The sequence below is a fragment of the Cryptotermes secundus genome, unplaced genomic scaffold, assembly GCF_002891405.2.
Source record: "Cryptotermes secundus unplaced genomic scaffold, Csec_1.0 scaffold382, whole genome shotgun sequence".
In the NCBI taxonomy this organism is placed as follows: domain Eukaryota; kingdom Metazoa; phylum Arthropoda; class Insecta; order Blattodea; family Kalotermitidae; genus Cryptotermes; species Cryptotermes secundus.
Window position 1 is genome coordinate 432244 of NW_019744111.1, and position 17429 is coordinate 449672.

Sequence of the window (17429 nt, forward strand, 5' to 3'; positions counted from 1 at the left end):
ACGTCCTCACACGAGTTGCAAAGTGCACTGATGTTGACGGTGGAATTTTCGAAAATGTATTGCACTAGGTAAAGTGTACCAACTTTGTCACTTGAACAATAAATACCGGTATTAGAAACAGTACGAAATATCTCTTTCTTATCAACAATTTTGGAATTTTTTGATAACAGCTACACACGACGCAATAAGAGGAATTTACCCATCACCGTAAGACACATGGGCGCATAGACGAGGACGTACCCCAAAAACTGAACTTACGAACGGAAACAGATCAGTTTCATCAGCAATTGTGGGGACACCTGAAGGCGACGGCTCTTGGTCATAGCGGTGCGCATATGCCTGTGATGTAGAAGAGATTTTAAAGTTTAAAACTTTTAAAGGTTTTGAAAAGCAAGTTCTATGTGAGACGGTTAGTAACTAACAAGAAGTGTATCAGGTATTTAACTTCTGAGGTGAAATCTTAAACATTTTGAGCTATGATATAAAGCGACAGATATCTGAATTTTTGTTTCTTCAGATTCAAGCTCGAGGAACCCGACCGATCGAAGCCCTTCACTTATCCAGTTGTTCATGTAGACAGGGCATTTGTGAATGCAATTAAGGTGTAAAGTTACAGTTGAGGAAATCTGCGCTGTGCGTGATGTTATATTGCAGAATTTTGTTGCAGTGTGTCCACAAATTGCAGTGTATTCACTGCCGTCTCGCGTGCAGCTCACGCTAAATCCTTTAAAATTAAAAATTTTAATATTTTAAATTCTCAGACTTTTAAATTTGTATGGCAATGTACAAAAGTATATCAACTTCTCCAACAATTTTAATGCACCTGATGATAACCCAGTAGGCTGAAACATGTGGAATACATGTGTGAAATAAACACAGCTTGGAAGAGCAGAGAATAAAAAAAACAAAACAAAACAAAAATATATATATATTTTTTTTTAATTTTAAAATTTTGATTTTTAGAACTTTTAGCGTGACTTCCACTTGAGACGGCAGTGAATACGTAGAAATAGCTGTGCACTCTGCTGAAGCCTGCTGTTTTACTGCAGGTTCAGGCTCGGGCAACCAGAATGGCACGTCATCATGCGACGGCGGTGACCGCTATCAGCACCGCCGAAATGGCTACTATCCTCGCTTGAGGGCCGGAGCGCCCAATTGGTCCTTCGTGTTTGACCCAGCTGGACGCCTCTGCTACTACTGGTCCATGGTAGTGTCACTCGCCTTCCTGTATAACTTCTGGGTCATCATCTACCGCTTCGCCTTTCAGGAGATCAATGGTGAGTAGCCTGCAGTGATTGCCGCTACACGTTCAGCAGAAACGTCAGATATTCCTGTCAGGTTGGGGCAACCAACAAATACCAAGTGTCGAAAATTTCGACAGTCTCAAACAGTTGCTTTGTCTGACAGCATGTGGCAACTTTAGAAATTTTATATGAACCACAGAGCGAAAATATATTTGGGAAATTTTTCGTTACAGTTGAATTTCTTGTTTATTCGTATATATAGGTACAGTTATTCTTGTTAACAGGCCTTGGAGGCCCATACGTGGGCTGACAATGAAGTTCGGGAACTCATCGCGGTAAAAGTGCTTCGAAACGCTGATATGCCAACGACATCAAACCGTACTGAGATCTTTGTCCACTGCTGCTACGGCAAGCACAGTGGAAAGTTCACGAACTTTATTGTCAGACCACTTAGGTTTGTGAGACATCGAGGCTCCCACATTTTCTAGACAGTCGGCTCACAAATGTTAGTGAGGTTGTCAGCCTTACGCACCGGTCGCCATTTATCTCCCAGTAAGATTCCTGGTACTCATTTTTGTTAGAAGCTGGGCCGACCCCAGGGCCATTGTACTGCTGGAAGGATTAGATCAATTGAAAAATCCAATTATCTCAGCGGGAATCGAACACGAGACCTCCCGGCTAGTAACATAGTGCCTCAACCAACTTTGCTAGCGCGTGTCCCGTGGTATATACTGCATATACATACTTGTGTGTGTGTATATGTATATTATTTACTCTCGAAGGAAGAGCAGCTCTGACCGACTGAAACAGTTCCCCCCCCCCCTTCCGAAACTTATACCTCATGGGCAACATGTTGCCCGCACCACAGCTACATGTTGCCTGCGAAGACATTTGGAATAAGAACACGCCTTGTAATTCTCCTTGAAAACTGGCCGATAGATCGCTGAAGCAGTTCAACCCTTTTCCTGGTAAAGTATGGAAGAAAACGCAGAACCATTTCCATAATCCCAAGTGGCCCTACCATAAATCCTTATTGCTAGAGATACTTCTTTGCCAGGATTGAAATAACTTCGAAGAGTTTACATCTCAGAAGATAGAAAACTTCCAAACCACCACTCTGAGATCCTGAAACAACTTGTGGTATCTGAGGATCTCGCAGTGGCGGTCTTCTGGGATATAACGTCGTGTAGTCCGTTGAAAGTCAACCGACGTTTCGGAGGAAAATATTGCCATCATCTTAGCAGGGTCGAATATTAGACCGAGCCAGAAACCAGTGTGAAAGCAAGTGGCATGCAGAGCTTTTGCTCAGCGACATTTTCCTCCGAAACGTCGGTTGGACTTTCAACGGACTACACGGCATTATATCCCAGAAGGTAGTACTGTTCATCTTCAAAACGACTGCCACTTTTGATTCTTTCAAAGTAAAACTGAACTTATGCTCCAACCAAGGTTCATAGTCCCGCTTAGGATACAGTTGATGCGCCTGCCTACACTGTGCTTATTGATAAACTATTAAATGAGGCCGAAAGACAAATTTTAAAGACTTTGAGCGCATGAAGGTCTTGCGTTACTAATCTCTTTAAAGAGAGGAATATAACTAAGAGTGTTGGACTTAATGCTACTGTTTCCGAGGAAAATGTGACTGAACTAGAATTTGGTGTAGAACTGTCCCTTTAATAGGTCGTGGAAGCCCATAGGGTTTTGAGCCGTCGAGGCTCCCATATTTTTTCTACAAAATCGGCTCAGAGATGGTGAAGTTGTTAGCCTTACGCTCCGGCCGCCCTTTACCCCGAAGAAAAATCCTGGTACTCATTTTTATCAGAGGCTAAGTCAACCCCAGGTCCATAGTGGAATGATTAGGTGAATTGAAGAATCCAATAATCTCATCCGGAATCGAACCCGCGACCTTCCGGCTTGTAGCATAGTGCATCAGCCAACTACGCTACAGTGTGCCTCGAGCCAGAACTTGAGATTATCAATTTGGAAACAGGCCTATAATTGAAAAGGAATTCATGTTTCACTTCTACTTAAGCGAACCAGGGGTTTCAGCAGTGAAAATACTGAGTCAAAATACAGATCGTCATTGCGTGATGAACATTTTCACTCTTAGCTATATTCAGTCATAATTGTAATAAGCTAGCTGAAGAGAACTCCATAACTTTTTTCAGATGGACCGTTTTCCTAAGAGAACCTTACGTGAACTCACGTTGAGTTTTCTTGAATTAACAAAGCAAACTACACTGTTTGTTAAATGGACTCCATATCTGTAAATCTGCCGTTTTTCATGTTCGATTTGACTATTCTGTGGTTTTTCTTGTTGAAGTTTTTATGATAAAAACAAAATGAACATGCGAATGAGCTTATATCTGGGGTTTCCTTTAGGTTTTACCTCATAAAATGCTGCGATCACATGATAGTTACCAACCATTGCGAAGTGATAAATGGTAGCCCAATAGCACCATCGGAGGTTTACCGTATCGTAACGTAGCAATGGATGTTTCTTCTCGCACCACAAATCTAACTTTGAGCTGTCATGTCACAATATTATATTCATATATTCTTTGCTGCCTTTCGCTGCATTGCGACCCTCCTTAAGAAACTGAACACATCAGTAATGAATTATGCTTGCCCCGCCTGGAAATTAGCAACAGACACCCACCTCTTATAAGTGCAGCGCGTACAAAACAAGGTTCTCCGCAGCACTGGAAAATTTCTAAGGTGCACACAGGTCCGCGATTTGCACACAGCTTTCAGCCTTCTTTATGTATACGATTATATAACGAAAGTGTGCAGGAAACAAGCAGAAGTCACGCAAAATCATAAGAAAGAACGTGTTCGCGGTATAAGATAAGGCGAAGTCAGATATAGAAAATAAAAGACGCTTAAACTTGGCGGTGGTCAAGCTTTCGACTGTTCAAATGATTAAGGTGCCGTTGTAAGCGCCCTCCGTAGTCTAGGGGTAACGTTCCCACCTCATGACTCAAGGTACGCGGGTTCAAAACCCGGCGGAGGTCGTAGAATTTTTAAGGGCGGAAAAATTCAGGGAACAAGTCCTCCGGGAGGGACTTTATGCCGTGGGTCCCGTGTCGTAGATTTACGGCACGTAAAAGAACCTCATGTCTCTAGGAGACCTCTGAGCTAAATTAGGCCAAGTTTCCCACCCAACTAGTTTCCAATTCCTCCGGTAGATGGGGGAAGTATCAGGTATCACTGCCAGAGGAGGGGGACCTCTCTGACAGAAAGGGACTAAAGTATTAGATACCACTGCCAAGTAGAGGGTAGAAACCTTGCTGGCAGAAAGGGACTAGGAACCCCTGCCAGAGGAGGGACGACCTCGCTGACAGAAAGGGACTAACTATTAGATACCACTGCCAGTAAGAGGTTGGCACCTCGCTGGCAGAAAGGGGCTGATAGTAAGCACCAGTACCGGTAGGGTATGGAGACAGTAGAAATTAAAGGGGGACGCACAATGGACCAGTAATCGGTCTAAGTGCATGGTGAAACCCACCCCCTCAATACGGAATACGGAAGCTGCCGTTGTAGCATAAGACATATAAGATAGGCATGATCTGCTCTGCAAGGCCTGCAAAAGGAAGAATTTTCAATAACATTCCATATGTGCGATACGTACACTTGATGAAAGGCCAAGCATATTCATAAGAGACAAACCAAACAGTTTTTACGTCCGAAATAAAATCAAAGCAACGCGAAGTAGCTTCTTAAACGTCCCATCAGTGGATGAATGACTTCTCGCTACGCTCACGCGTATACTCAGCCTACTAAGGGAACGAGGGGTCATCATCATCATCAGTTAGTGACGTAGATCGTCACGTCATTATTATACCCTATTTTCTACATTCCACTCGCATTCATACGTCAGTGGGGAATACAAACAGTCTTTTTTTTTCCTTGGCACTACAGCCCCAGTGGGCCTAGGCCTACCTCCATGAACTTCTCCGTTCACTTCGATTTTTCTAGATCTTACACAGTCGGTAGTATGCTTGGGCGGGTGATCAGCTCGTCGCAAGGCCTCTACCTGTAGACAAACACAGAAAAACGCAAACAAACATCCATGCCCTGGTTGGGATTCGAACCCACGATCCCGGCTTCCGAGCGAGCGAAGACAGTGCATGCCTTAGACCGCTCGGCTACCGTGACCGGCACAAACAGTCTTACACAGTTAAATTTTCTGGGCCAGAAAGCCGCCTAGTATGTTCAGAGTCAACCAGCTACCTGCTTCGTGCTGGTTTCTTGCTTGCTTCTTCGACCTCTGAGATGGAGGCGACATTTTCCTTCGAAATGTTGGTTCGCTTTCAATGGACTATACGTCTTTATATCACAGAGAATAGTATAAATGTTCATAACAACTGCTGTGAGAACTCAAACCCTACATACACATAATGTGGCATGTCTATTGAAAGCCAGAATTGTGAAGCCAACAGAGACAGCCGTTACTATGGAGAGGCTCGACAGACACACCTTTTGCTAGGCAATAGTTAAGTAGCCGTCACGTGACCGCCGCAACAGACACGCAAGCACAGTAGAACTGTTGGAAGAGGTGTTTTTTGAGCGGTCCGTTCTGAGGCTACATAACGAGGATCAGCTGCCATTACGAAAGAGCCTTGAGAGAGTAGTTAGAACAGTAGGAGGTTGATGTGAGATGGCCGCCATCCTGCGAGGACCTGAGCCCGGTAGCAGAGGAACGTCCACGGTTGAGTCAGTTGGGAGTTGCAATTGTGAGAAGTGAGAAGCTGGTAGCTGAGGCCGGGGAGAGTTCGGGAACTTAAAGGAAGGGGTATGTCCGCCTATGAAGCCGCTACGAAGCAACGGTTAGTGAAGACTAAGAAGACTTTATGTGTGCTGTATTTACCATGAACTTTGGAGTGTGTAACTCAGTGAGACCGTCGTAGTTATTTATAGTTACGAGTTTTTTAAGAGTTCAGTAAATACGATTACCTGGGCCGCGCCATAGCTCAAGCGGTTAGTCGCTGGCTTCCCACCGCGGCGGCCCGGGTTCGATCCCGGCGTGTGGTCAAGTGGGATTTGTGGTGGACAAAGTGAAGCTGGGGCAGGTTTCCTCCGAGTACTTCGGTTTCCCCTGCCAATCTTCATTCCACCAATTGTTCCACAATCACCCTCACCTATCATCTGGAGCTGGTAGAATAGGCCAGAAGTGGCCGCAGTACAAGCGACTTAGTCCCACCCCACTAGCAATAAGAAAAAACCGATTACCAATGCAGACCCCGTCTATAGTCACTCTCAAACGAGCGAAAGAATTTTTCTCTCGTAAGTTTTCCTTACATGAAGTATGACGTAACCTGGTTCATAGAATAGATGGACTTAGGACTGTGTATATTTCATTCAAGCTGCAAATTTCTGGTGAATAATTTTGAATTTTGGTCTCAGATTGGTCAACGTTTCTTTACACTAACTCTAACTACTAGAGAGGTCTCAGCAGTTGGGTCACTGAGTGTAGTAGAAATTCTATTCTCCAAGCCACGCTCTTTAATTTTACTTAGAACAGCGCGCGAGAACACTGTGCCCTGAAATGTGACGAATCGTGCATGCACCTGCTTTTATTTTGAAGTCACTTGAATTTTCAAATCTGCTTGTACCAAATTTTGGTGATTTACCAAGCGTAGCGCCACCGGAAATCTGTCTTTTTGTTTGTGAGGTTATTTTAAAACGCTTTCAGTGTCTAAACTTTATAACACGGAATATCAGGACGATTGTTGAATAACTGGAAAGGATTCAGAAGGAAACTGTGGTGGCTTAATCATGGAACTCTCTCGAAATTTCCATAGATGAACTGAGAACAAGTAGTCCTCGGAAGAATTAATCACCTACTTTCCTTTAATACGATACGGACCACATAGAAATTTACGCGTCCAACAATTCTTCTATTGTTGCATGTTTATTGGTTTCTGTGGTAACGTTTTTTTACCTGTAGCCGTTGCGTAGCAAACGTTAGGGTTATACACATACAGACACACAGACTGATGGGAGGAATTCTTGAAGTACGCCGTCGAGACGGTATCAGGTGATATACATACAAAGTTTCTTAATGATTGGTTCAGGCATTCAAAAGTTAGTAGGAAGGATACACAGGCAGAAGCAAGGTGATCATATGAGCCTACTTTTAATTTTGGAAAATAAAATTAGGCTAAAAACCACGAAAGGCCTCAGTCAGAATTTCCTGTGTGAGGTTTTCCTTGTTTTCTCAGTGTATGTGGGTAAATGCTTGTCAATATCCACCACTTGTCTGTCAACAAAGGTCAGAGTTCACGACAGAGCGTACTATTTTGACACCTGGTCTCTTTGATGCTAGATGTTGCTGTACGCACAGTTCTCCAGCATTCTTGCTGTTATATAAAGCCTAATTTAATTTTGAGTATCTGAGTTGCTACATATGTAAGACTGCCGAGCCTGTGGTGGGAACTCAAGACAATGGACGATACAGCAGGTAGGGCGATGTAAGGGCCGAGCGCTTGAATGCACCTCCCGTGTTCATTGTTTCCTATACCCAAACTCTGGAGAGCAAAGATGCACAGGAACATTTTGTGTATGTTTACGACGGTCATTTCTTTATTTTATCCTTCAGACCTCTGATATTAACCTTGTCTTCTGGGCAGGGTCATTAGAGGAAGAGAAGGGGCTTTTTTTGCTGGTTATATGACGACGCTGCCAGTATAGTTGCTGTATAGCCTCAGATGTTAAGATGACCGATGAACGAATTGGAAATGCTTTGGGGGGAAGCGGTCGTGGCCTATCCTAGAATTTGCCAAGAGGGTAAAGGTAAAGTTGCCTTGTGCTTAACTAATTAAACACTACGGCATGAAGGTGTATGGGTGAGTGCATGTATAGGTACACACTTTCTTGAACCCGAAACTATTCGGAGGTGAGTGGTCAGGTTCACACCCCGGCCGCTTTATCCCCTGGGAAGGAGACCACAGTACCCTTTGGATAGTAGTCTGATTCGAACCCAGGGTCAGTCTGGACGACGTGGAGAAGAGAAAATTCTTGATCCTACCAGGACTCGAACTTCAACTCCTCAGTCGTCCAGCCCGTAGGCAGTCGCTATACCGACTGAGCTATCCCAGCTCATTTTACCTAGAAGGATTGAGAAAAACTATGACAAATATAAGGAGAGCTGTTGTTCCAAATAAGATTCGAATCGAACATCTCCCGAATACAAGTCTAAATTGTTATGTTGGGATTAATCAGTTCGATGGGAAAATATTGGAAATGCTGCATAATTGTGTGCGTTATATTTCAGTTTGCATTTCAGCCATTTTTTTTTTTTTTTTGGTAATGGGGTGGGACTAAGTCCCTTGTACTGCGGCCACTTCTGGCCTATTGTACCAACCTCAGATGATAGGTGAGGGTGATTGTGGAGCAGTTGTTGGAATAAAGATTGGCAGGGGAAATCCAAGTACTCGGAGAAAACCTGTCCCAGTGCCACTTTGTCCACCACAAATCCCACTTGACCAGACCCGGGCCGCCGCGGTGGGAAGCCAGCGACTAACCGCTTGAGCTATGGCGCGGCCCCATTTCAGCCGTTAGTCATTAAGACATCTGATTTATTAAGCCCAACATTAAACATTAACTGTCAATCCTTGACAATCTTACGATGCTCTGAGGAAGCCGTCAGTCTAGACTGCATAGCAAAGGTACATTCCTGCCCCCGAGCGAAACATGAACCTGAGACTTAAGTATTATAGCAATCCAAGACCGTTCTCACGCCAGGTTCAACTGCTTTAAGTTAATTAAGTTCTTCTGGTTTAATTTAATGCAGTCGTGTAAATCAGTGTTTTCCAAAGAAGGGGGAGGCAGGACTCCCTGGGGTGCGCTACAGATTGGCTCGGAGAAAGGCGAACTATTCTGGGGAAGTTATGTAGTAAAATGAATTTATTATAGTCCTAAAAATGTTGTAATATGTATAAAATTTGGTATATATTGACTGGCAACAAATTAAATGACGCCTAATTGGGCGACATTTTGTAACATTTGGAAACCGTTGGTATAAGACTTAAATAATGACGTAACTCAGGGAGCGAGACCGACTTTCTGATAATTATGAAAGCTACAAACTTTCTGCAAATTGCTTCCGCAGGAGTTCAGTACGTGGCAAGGCAGGGATAGTTTGCGTAGTAAATGATGAAAATGATGTTTACGAGTATATCGGGCGGTGTGTGACTCCTGTGAGGGATGTTAGCAAATCAAATATACTACCACAGTCAATAAATTCGTGTACTGGCCGCAAAGCGCCGTTGCAGTTCACTACAGCGGATAGGTTAGGCACGATATGATGCCCCATTAGTTCATCTCTCTTCATAGCAACAGGCAGTTGTGTGCAAACAGTGTAAGTAGAACTACGGTCTCTGTTGTGAACTGCAGTTAACTGCCAATGCGGAAATCGAAAATATGGCAGCTTGAACAACGGGCAAAGATCAAGTTCTGCCAGAAAGTAGGCAAATCAGAACATTTGGCGTTTGAAGAATCGGTTGTTGCTACACGACAACGCCCCTGCACATCGCTCTGTTCTTGTCCTAGAGGAACTGACAAAGCAACAGGTCACGGTTTTGCCACACCCTCCGTACTCGCCTGATCTCGCACCATGCGATTTCTTTCTCTTTCACCGCGTGAAAGCAAAGCTACGTGCTCGTAGATTTCAGTCGTCCGAGGAGGTGGCCATTGCCACAAGAGACGCTGTACGGGAATTTCCTGCCAATATGTTTCAGCAATGTTTTCTGCAGCTATATCAACGTTGGCAGACCTTCATAGCGGCCAACGGAAACAATTTTGAGGCCCGATGTGGATCTGTGTAAGTGTGTGTGAATACTTATAATACAGAGTGGGACATATTAACCTTTCCGATTTCACAAGGTCATTGCTGAGGCTAGGGAGGTGATAGAGTGGTGGGAATGGTATAGTTAGTCGCGTTTTAGCCTCCAGTTTTCAGTATGTTGATAACCGTAATGATGTCCTGTTGGAACATCAACGGATTCAATGCTAGAAAACCCATAAAATAGCAAATATAAGTTGTCTAAATATTAAAACGTCTTCTGATTTCGCTATGTACTTCTGTCGTAATACGTACTTGGATAGGTCTAAGCCTCTTGGTTTCAAGGTACAGCTCGTCGACACGATCTTATCGTATTGTATATATGTATACAGGGTGTTTCACGACTTTAGGACATAACTGCAGGCAGTGATTTCCTAGGTCTTTGTGATTAAAAAAGTTCATATAAACATGTACCCGATTTTTGACGGTCACGGAGTTATGACCGTTTTTTTCATTCCCGTACACGCCCTCGTATGAACCGCGTCTGTCAGCTGGCGGGTCGCTATTTTTAGCCAGTTACAGACAGAGCGTTCTCGTTAACTCGACACATGAGAACTACCTAAGGCGGGGTGGGTTGGCATGCCCTGCGCGGTTCACAACCGAGCGGCAGCCTGTCTTGCGGCCGGCGGTAGCATTTTCGAAAATCAGCTTTAAGCACCAATCAATTCAAATTGAAGGCAATTTCACGAAGTTAACTTTACATTCATACTTTAAATGTATCATGTATTATGCTGGTTTATTATTTTGTTCCGTTTATTGTCAGTAATCGTTACCTTCTATTCTGAGTTTAAAACGGTCATAACTCCGTAACCGTCCAAAATCGGACACATGTTTATATGAACTTTTTTGATCACAAAGACCTAGGAAATCACCTCCTGCAGTTATGCCCTAAAGTCGTGAAACACTCTGTATATGGACAAGGTAAGAACGTAAAGCTCTCCCTGTAACAGGCCGTGGAGGCCCAGAGGGTTGTGAGATGTCGAGGCTCCCGCATTTTCTAGGCAGTCGCATGAGAGATGGCGGTGAGGTTATCAGACTTATGTGCCGTCAGGTCGTCCTTCAGTCCCAGGCACTCATTTCTGTTAGAGGCTGAACGGACCCCAGGGCCATAGTGCGGCTGGAAGGATTAGGTCAATTGAGAAATCCAGTGACAATAGAGCCTCAACTAATTGCGCTACCGGGTGCCTCCACTGTCAATAAGATCAATAATACAATAAAATCAATGCATGGAAACGAAAGACTGCTCGGTCATTCGTGTCCCATTATAGATTTTATTCAACCTGCGAAACAGTTTCTTAAATTCTGCAACTTGAAAATCCGTTGCTATGCTAACCTGCAGAACAGCAAGCTTTTTAATCTTCCAAAATCGGGGCAATATTAAATTGGATACACCGATGAAGATGATCCCAATCATCCGGAATTTTAACCGGTTGAAATTATAATTACGTATAGAGATGTTGGGCGCTTCTCCTTGCCTGAGGTCTCGGTATATGACACGACATTCTGGGAGTTAGCTCTACTCGAATCTTCAGGCGATTGGTTGTAATTATACAGAGTGTCCCAGGTCAAAATTCGGGGAGGTCATAGCATCGGCTATTCTAAGCAGAGAAGTATATACGTACATGTGGCCTCTTCCGAGCGGTTTCCGAGATAGAGCTACTTTACTGTATAGTTACAAAATTGTTGATAAGAAATAGATATCACGTTTATTTTATAGTACTTGTGTTTATTGTTCAAGTGACAAAGTTGGTACTGTTTACCTAGTGTAATACATTTCAGAAAATTCCACCGTCAACATCAATGCACTTTGCAACTCGTGTGAGGACATGGGGTGTTGCTCGTCTGTACAGTGTACAATGAAATAATTTCAAAATCACCTTTCATCTATCATCTAATCCATGCGACACTGTATGTCCCATAGATACTGTCAGCGTTGTGATATAACTCCAAGATAAATCAAAGGGTCTCAAATAGATGAGAACGTATTTTTCTTAAAATGACCTTCGTTGGTGCCCATATGTTTTGTGTTTTCCAATTTCCATTTCTGTATGAACTTCACAGTCATTAATTTCATTTTCAAATAAATTTCTTCGTTGTGTTTAATAAAATCCATCTTGTGCTGCTACCTAGTGAGAGAATGAGCAATAAAATGATTTAGCAGAGAGCAGCGGGGCGAAAGATGATTAAAATAGGAAAATGTTTTTATCTTCCTACACAGAAAACGCGGAAAACTGTGGTGTAAATGAGTGTGGAATTTGATGGCGTCTGTATTTTGTTTCTAGTGACAGCGTGTTGTAGTAGGTAATATTAAATAGGCCTCTGGCTGATATTATTGTTTTCAATACGCATGCGCAAACTGAGGATGAAAGAGATGATACAGAATACAACTTCTATGGGGAACTAGAGCGTGTATTCGATAAATTCCCCAAGTACCGCATGAAAATTTTGTTAGGAGATTTCAATGCAAATGTAGGCAGGAAAAATGTGTTCACACTGATAAATCTGAACGAGAGAGTTCACGTGAAGCTAGCGAAGACAGTCGGGTTAAAATAATAAAGTTTCGCCGTGTGAACACGATAGGAACATTATACTAGTTAATGTCTTATGTACAGTTCCGTACGAGGTGGTTTTCAATATATTAAACTGTCTTAAGTCTGGTTTATAAATGGAATTACAGCAGACAGAAAACGTGTAGATAGACCTACCAAAATACAGATTTCAGCAGTATAATAATGGATAGAATCTGTGACATGGTTTGTGGCGTACGTGGACATGTGGGAAGTAGGCTTTGTAATTGTTAATTATGCCTGAAAGTCGATATTTCCGACTAACATTATTCAAAATCTACTCATATGAATTATAAAAGAATGCATTAACAGTTTATGGGGACCGGGATAGCGCAGTTGCTATAGCGACTGAGTACTGGCTGGACGACAGAGGGGTCGGAGTTCGTGTCTCGGTAAGGTCGAGAATTTTCTCTTCTCCACATCGTCCAATCCTGCTCTGGGGACCACCAAGCCCGCTATCCATAGGGTGCCGGGGGTAAAATGGCCTGGTACATGAAGCTGACCCCTCACCTCCAACTAGTGCCGAGGTCAACTGAACTTGAATATCCACTCCTTTATACGTCTTCATGAAGTAATTCTTAATTTAGTTAAACATGGGGACAACGTTACTTTTATTAACAGTTTATAATACATATGAAATGCAGATCACAGCGACCGCACCGTCTAAGGCATGAACTGTCTTCCCTCGCTCGAACGCTGGAATCGTGGGTTCGAATCCCAATGAAGGCATGGATGTCTATGTATGTGTTTTTTTCTGTGTTTGTGTTATCCTGTGTGTTGGTAATGGCCTTGTGACGGACTGATGCCCTTCCCAAGGAGTCCTACCGTCTGTGTAAGAAATATTAAGGAACTGAAGAAGAGACCAGGGCCCAACAAAGGGCTGTAGAGCCGGTCATGAATGATGCGTTTGAAATAGTTAATTTGTGAACTTATGAAATGTAGGCTTTCTTATGGATCAATATGTTTAGAAAATGTAACTGCTCGACAACTTCTAGTCAAAGTCCTCGATTTAAAATTAAAGAATAATCCTGCAGCCATTCTAAACGCTGATATAAGTACCTGACAGATATGAAGCAGTCATTGCCTCTCTAGCAGACCTTTTTTTTTATCATATACCTGGAATAAATGAGAAAATGTTATGATAAAAAATGTGTCTGGAAACTTTGATGGATTTACATGTTTTTAGCCTCTCTCAGAGGAAGAAAATTGGTTTTTGGAATGTCGGAAGGCTGTGCAAAATTACAGTGCCCCGAACATTTGGACGGCGTTTATTCATGTTACGAGTTTATATTTAACAGTTTATCCACATAACGAATGTGAACATTTCGAGCTCCAAAAATAAAGGCTTTTCAAAGTAGGCCCCAAGCACAAAATGGAAACATTCTCGAAAACGACTTCATTTTGATTACATAATCCGAATTTATGAAGACAATCATCATAAATATAACTGAATTTATGGTATCTTAAGGAACATGAGAGAAGGCGTTATGTATTTTTATTAACCGGCTTTACCGGTTACACGAATGTCATTGTTGTTTGGTATTCAGTATTCAGGTGAGATAATGTTGATGTAGTTTCCATGGCAACACGGTGAAGGCCAGTCACATGTGGCAGTCTTTACATTCATGTAGATTCTAAAGTGTTCTGACTATGGAGTGTAACAGAATCACTGGGTTTTGACTCTATCCATGGTCCGGTGTTCTATAAACTGGAAGAAAAACAACGCGATTCATGTTAGATGTTTTAAGAGACCCAACAGATTAGGTGTCTCCCGTTTTCACCTGAGGACGGAAACAGATCCAGTTTCCGAAACGTAGTGTTCTCGTTTCTAGAATACCGGATGATGGACAGAGTTCAAAATCCCAGTAATTTTGAATATTTTTAAAGTTGTGTTTCACCCCCTTAAAGAACACCCAGATATCTAATTCTCTTAGATTGTAATATTCGTATGTAAAAAGATTCATTACTATTGTGGTGGGCCTGTTTGAATATTCCTGTCTTGTGTGATGTGACGCTGTGCAGTGTGATTGAAATTTATTGACGTTTCGAAGGAACCTGCTGCCACCATCTACGAGTTCGAAGGGTAAGCCAGGAAGCAGGCAGCTTTCTTGTCTTCCTCTTCGATCCTGAAATGGAAGCAATATGTACTTCCGAAACGTCGATGAACTTGTTCATGGGTCACATCCCAGAAGACAGTTATTTCCAGAGCCACAAACGGAACCTCACCTCCGATGTTAAGGCGTGGCGACACTACTCGTGCTCGTGCTCGCCAGGCTTGTGCTCGTCGGGAGACTCGTCTGGCTTTTACTTGTGCTCGCCAGGCTTTGGCGTGTGAGGATCTGTATATTTACTCGTAGTGTGTATAGGCTGTAGTCGTATTTTAATTTATTGGCTATAGTTTTTAAATTAAAAATTTAAAATTTGCTTGTCTCGTGACTTGTCATATCGTCCACATTACTCGCGAGCATAGCGAGTCACACGAGCGCCTTTAGAATCAGCCAGTGCGCATGGCCGTTCCATTAATGATGCAGCCAACACTGGGACAGGTTACTTTGAAGGAAATATTGGGACTGTGGACGTTGCTGGGAAGGGTTACACTTAGACTTATTACAATCCTTGTGCTCTCTGTTTTGTTTGCCTGTTTGTCACAGCGCTTGTGTTCTCTGCTCTTTTTTGCAGGAGAAACGATTGTGGTGTGGTTCTGTCTGGATTACCTTGCAGACTTCCTCTACCTTGCCGACATCGTGTTCCACTTCCGGACAGGATATCTAGAGGACGGTGTGCTGCAGACAGACTCGACTAAGCTACGTAATCACTACATGAACTCCACCACATTCTACATCGATTGCCTCTGTCTTCTGCCGTTAGATTTCCTTTATCTCTCGATAGGTTTCAATTCTATTCTCCGCTCATTTCGTCTAGTCAAGATATATCGGTTCTGGGCTTTCATGGACCGGACTGAGAGACACACAAATTATCCGAATTTGTTTCGATCCACGAGTTTGATACATTATTTGTTAGTGATCTTCCACTGGAACGGTTGTCTCTATCATATAATATATAAGAACAACGCGTTTGGTAGTAAGAACTGGGTGTATGGTGATAGTGAGACTGCGGACGTCGTAAAACAGTATCTACAGAGTTATTACTGGTGTACCCTGGCGCTGACCACGATAGGGGACTTGCCCCGTCCGCGCAGCAAGTTCGAGTATATGTTCGTTATCCTGCAACTGCTCTTCGGCCTCCTGTTGTTCGCAACTGTACTGGGTCACGTGGCCAACATCGTCACCAGCGTCAGTGCTGCTCGCAAGGAATTCCAGGGTGAGTACTGATGTCTTCGTTCATTATAATATAAGCCTGAGATATATGCTCCCAAATATTCATGTTTAAATTTACATGACATGCTTTATCTCCCGGTTAGCGCAAATTGCAGTTCTCCACATTGTTGTAGGTTCTCTCAGGCTGTACGGTGACAGCAGGAACATAATAGCTTTACAGCCTCTCTACACCTGCAGAAAGCTATAAAACGTTCCTGTACAGTCACGAAAAGTGCAGTTCTGCACATTGTTGTAGGTTCTCTCAGGCTGTACGGTGACAACAGGAACCTAAGTGGCTTTACAGGCTTTTAAGTCTTTTACAGTCACAAATATTTTCGCGAAATGTTTGGCCGGCTGCTACCACATTTTCCGAAAGCACCAATTAAACCTCGCCGACCTGCCAGACTGAGCCGTTACAACGATATTTTAAATAATTCTTGAGAAATTTGTTACCCGCTTTACAATAGATCCCGAGCCACAGGTTGAAACAGCCTGGTATAAGTGAACTGGTACAACTGTAGCTGCAATAGACAGATGAATTCCGACTTCGATAAATCGATGTAACCCTTTCGTTGCTACATTTTTAAATACCCACAAAGCCTTCAACCCTATAGTGTTACATGGAACGTATCTGTGTCGGCCATATGTGGTTGATGCTAGAGATAGCCAATCGAAGGAGCCCACTACGAACGCTCCGCTTCAGTTTCTTTAACGGCTACGCGTCTTTGTGTTATGTTATTACATTTGCCACCATGTTGTTCTGTTGTATATTTTTCCCTCCTGGCCCTGTGACTGTTGGGTAGACTACATAGAGGCGATCCCCGAACGAACACAGTTCACTGAAATTTGTCTCTAAGTTCAATGAGTGTTCTTAAGTTGCATTTATTTTTATAAGATATATCGTTAAATTTATTAATGCTAATTTGTTAAAATATTCGTTAAATTAATTGGGAGTCGCGATTTATCAGTCCTTTCAACTTTCGTTAATACGAATTATTCGTTTCTTGTTAGTTCGTACATAGAGATTCGTTTGTACTTGATTAGAGAGAGGCCCGTTAAAGTTAACGGGAAATCCACAGTATTGTCACGTAGTATGGAGTGTGATTATAGACGGGCCTTGGGTTGGATATTAGATTTATTGACCACTTATACTCACGACTCGGAACTACAAGCGGTTACAGTCTCACAGCTCATCTCCACAGTACTCGCTAAGTCTTTTCCATCCTAGGTTTTCAGCAGCCGTTCTCTAGTTACGGCTTCTAACACTGGAAAATTTTCAGCTTCCGCGCTGTACTCTTCTTCACACTGCCGTACAGAACTGGCTCGGTTTCCACAGTTGTTTTCTTTATAACTTCTCGGCTCGGACAGAGTAGAGAACACTGTTGGCAATAGTACCTCTATTGTTGCATGATTATCCGTTGCCGTGGGAACGTGTTTACCGAGTCGTTGACTAGAA

At 43.0% G+C, this 17429-nt stretch overlaps 1 protein-coding gene across 1 annotated transcript in view; it reads left to right on the top strand.

Annotated features, from left to right (window-relative positions):
- The window catches only part of LOC111874445 (potassium/sodium hyperpolarization-activated cyclic nucleotide-gated channel 3), a 244467-nt gene that overhangs the window by 84043 nt on the left and 142995 nt on the right, over positions 1-17429 (top strand). Inside the window, exons 4-5 of the mRNA XM_023869958.2 lie at positions 1050-1277; positions 15336-15977. Coding sequence (XP_023725726.2) covers positions 1050-1277; positions 15336-15977 — 870 coding nt within the window. The remainder of the gene's footprint in view (positions 1-1049; positions 1278-15335; positions 15978-17429) is intronic.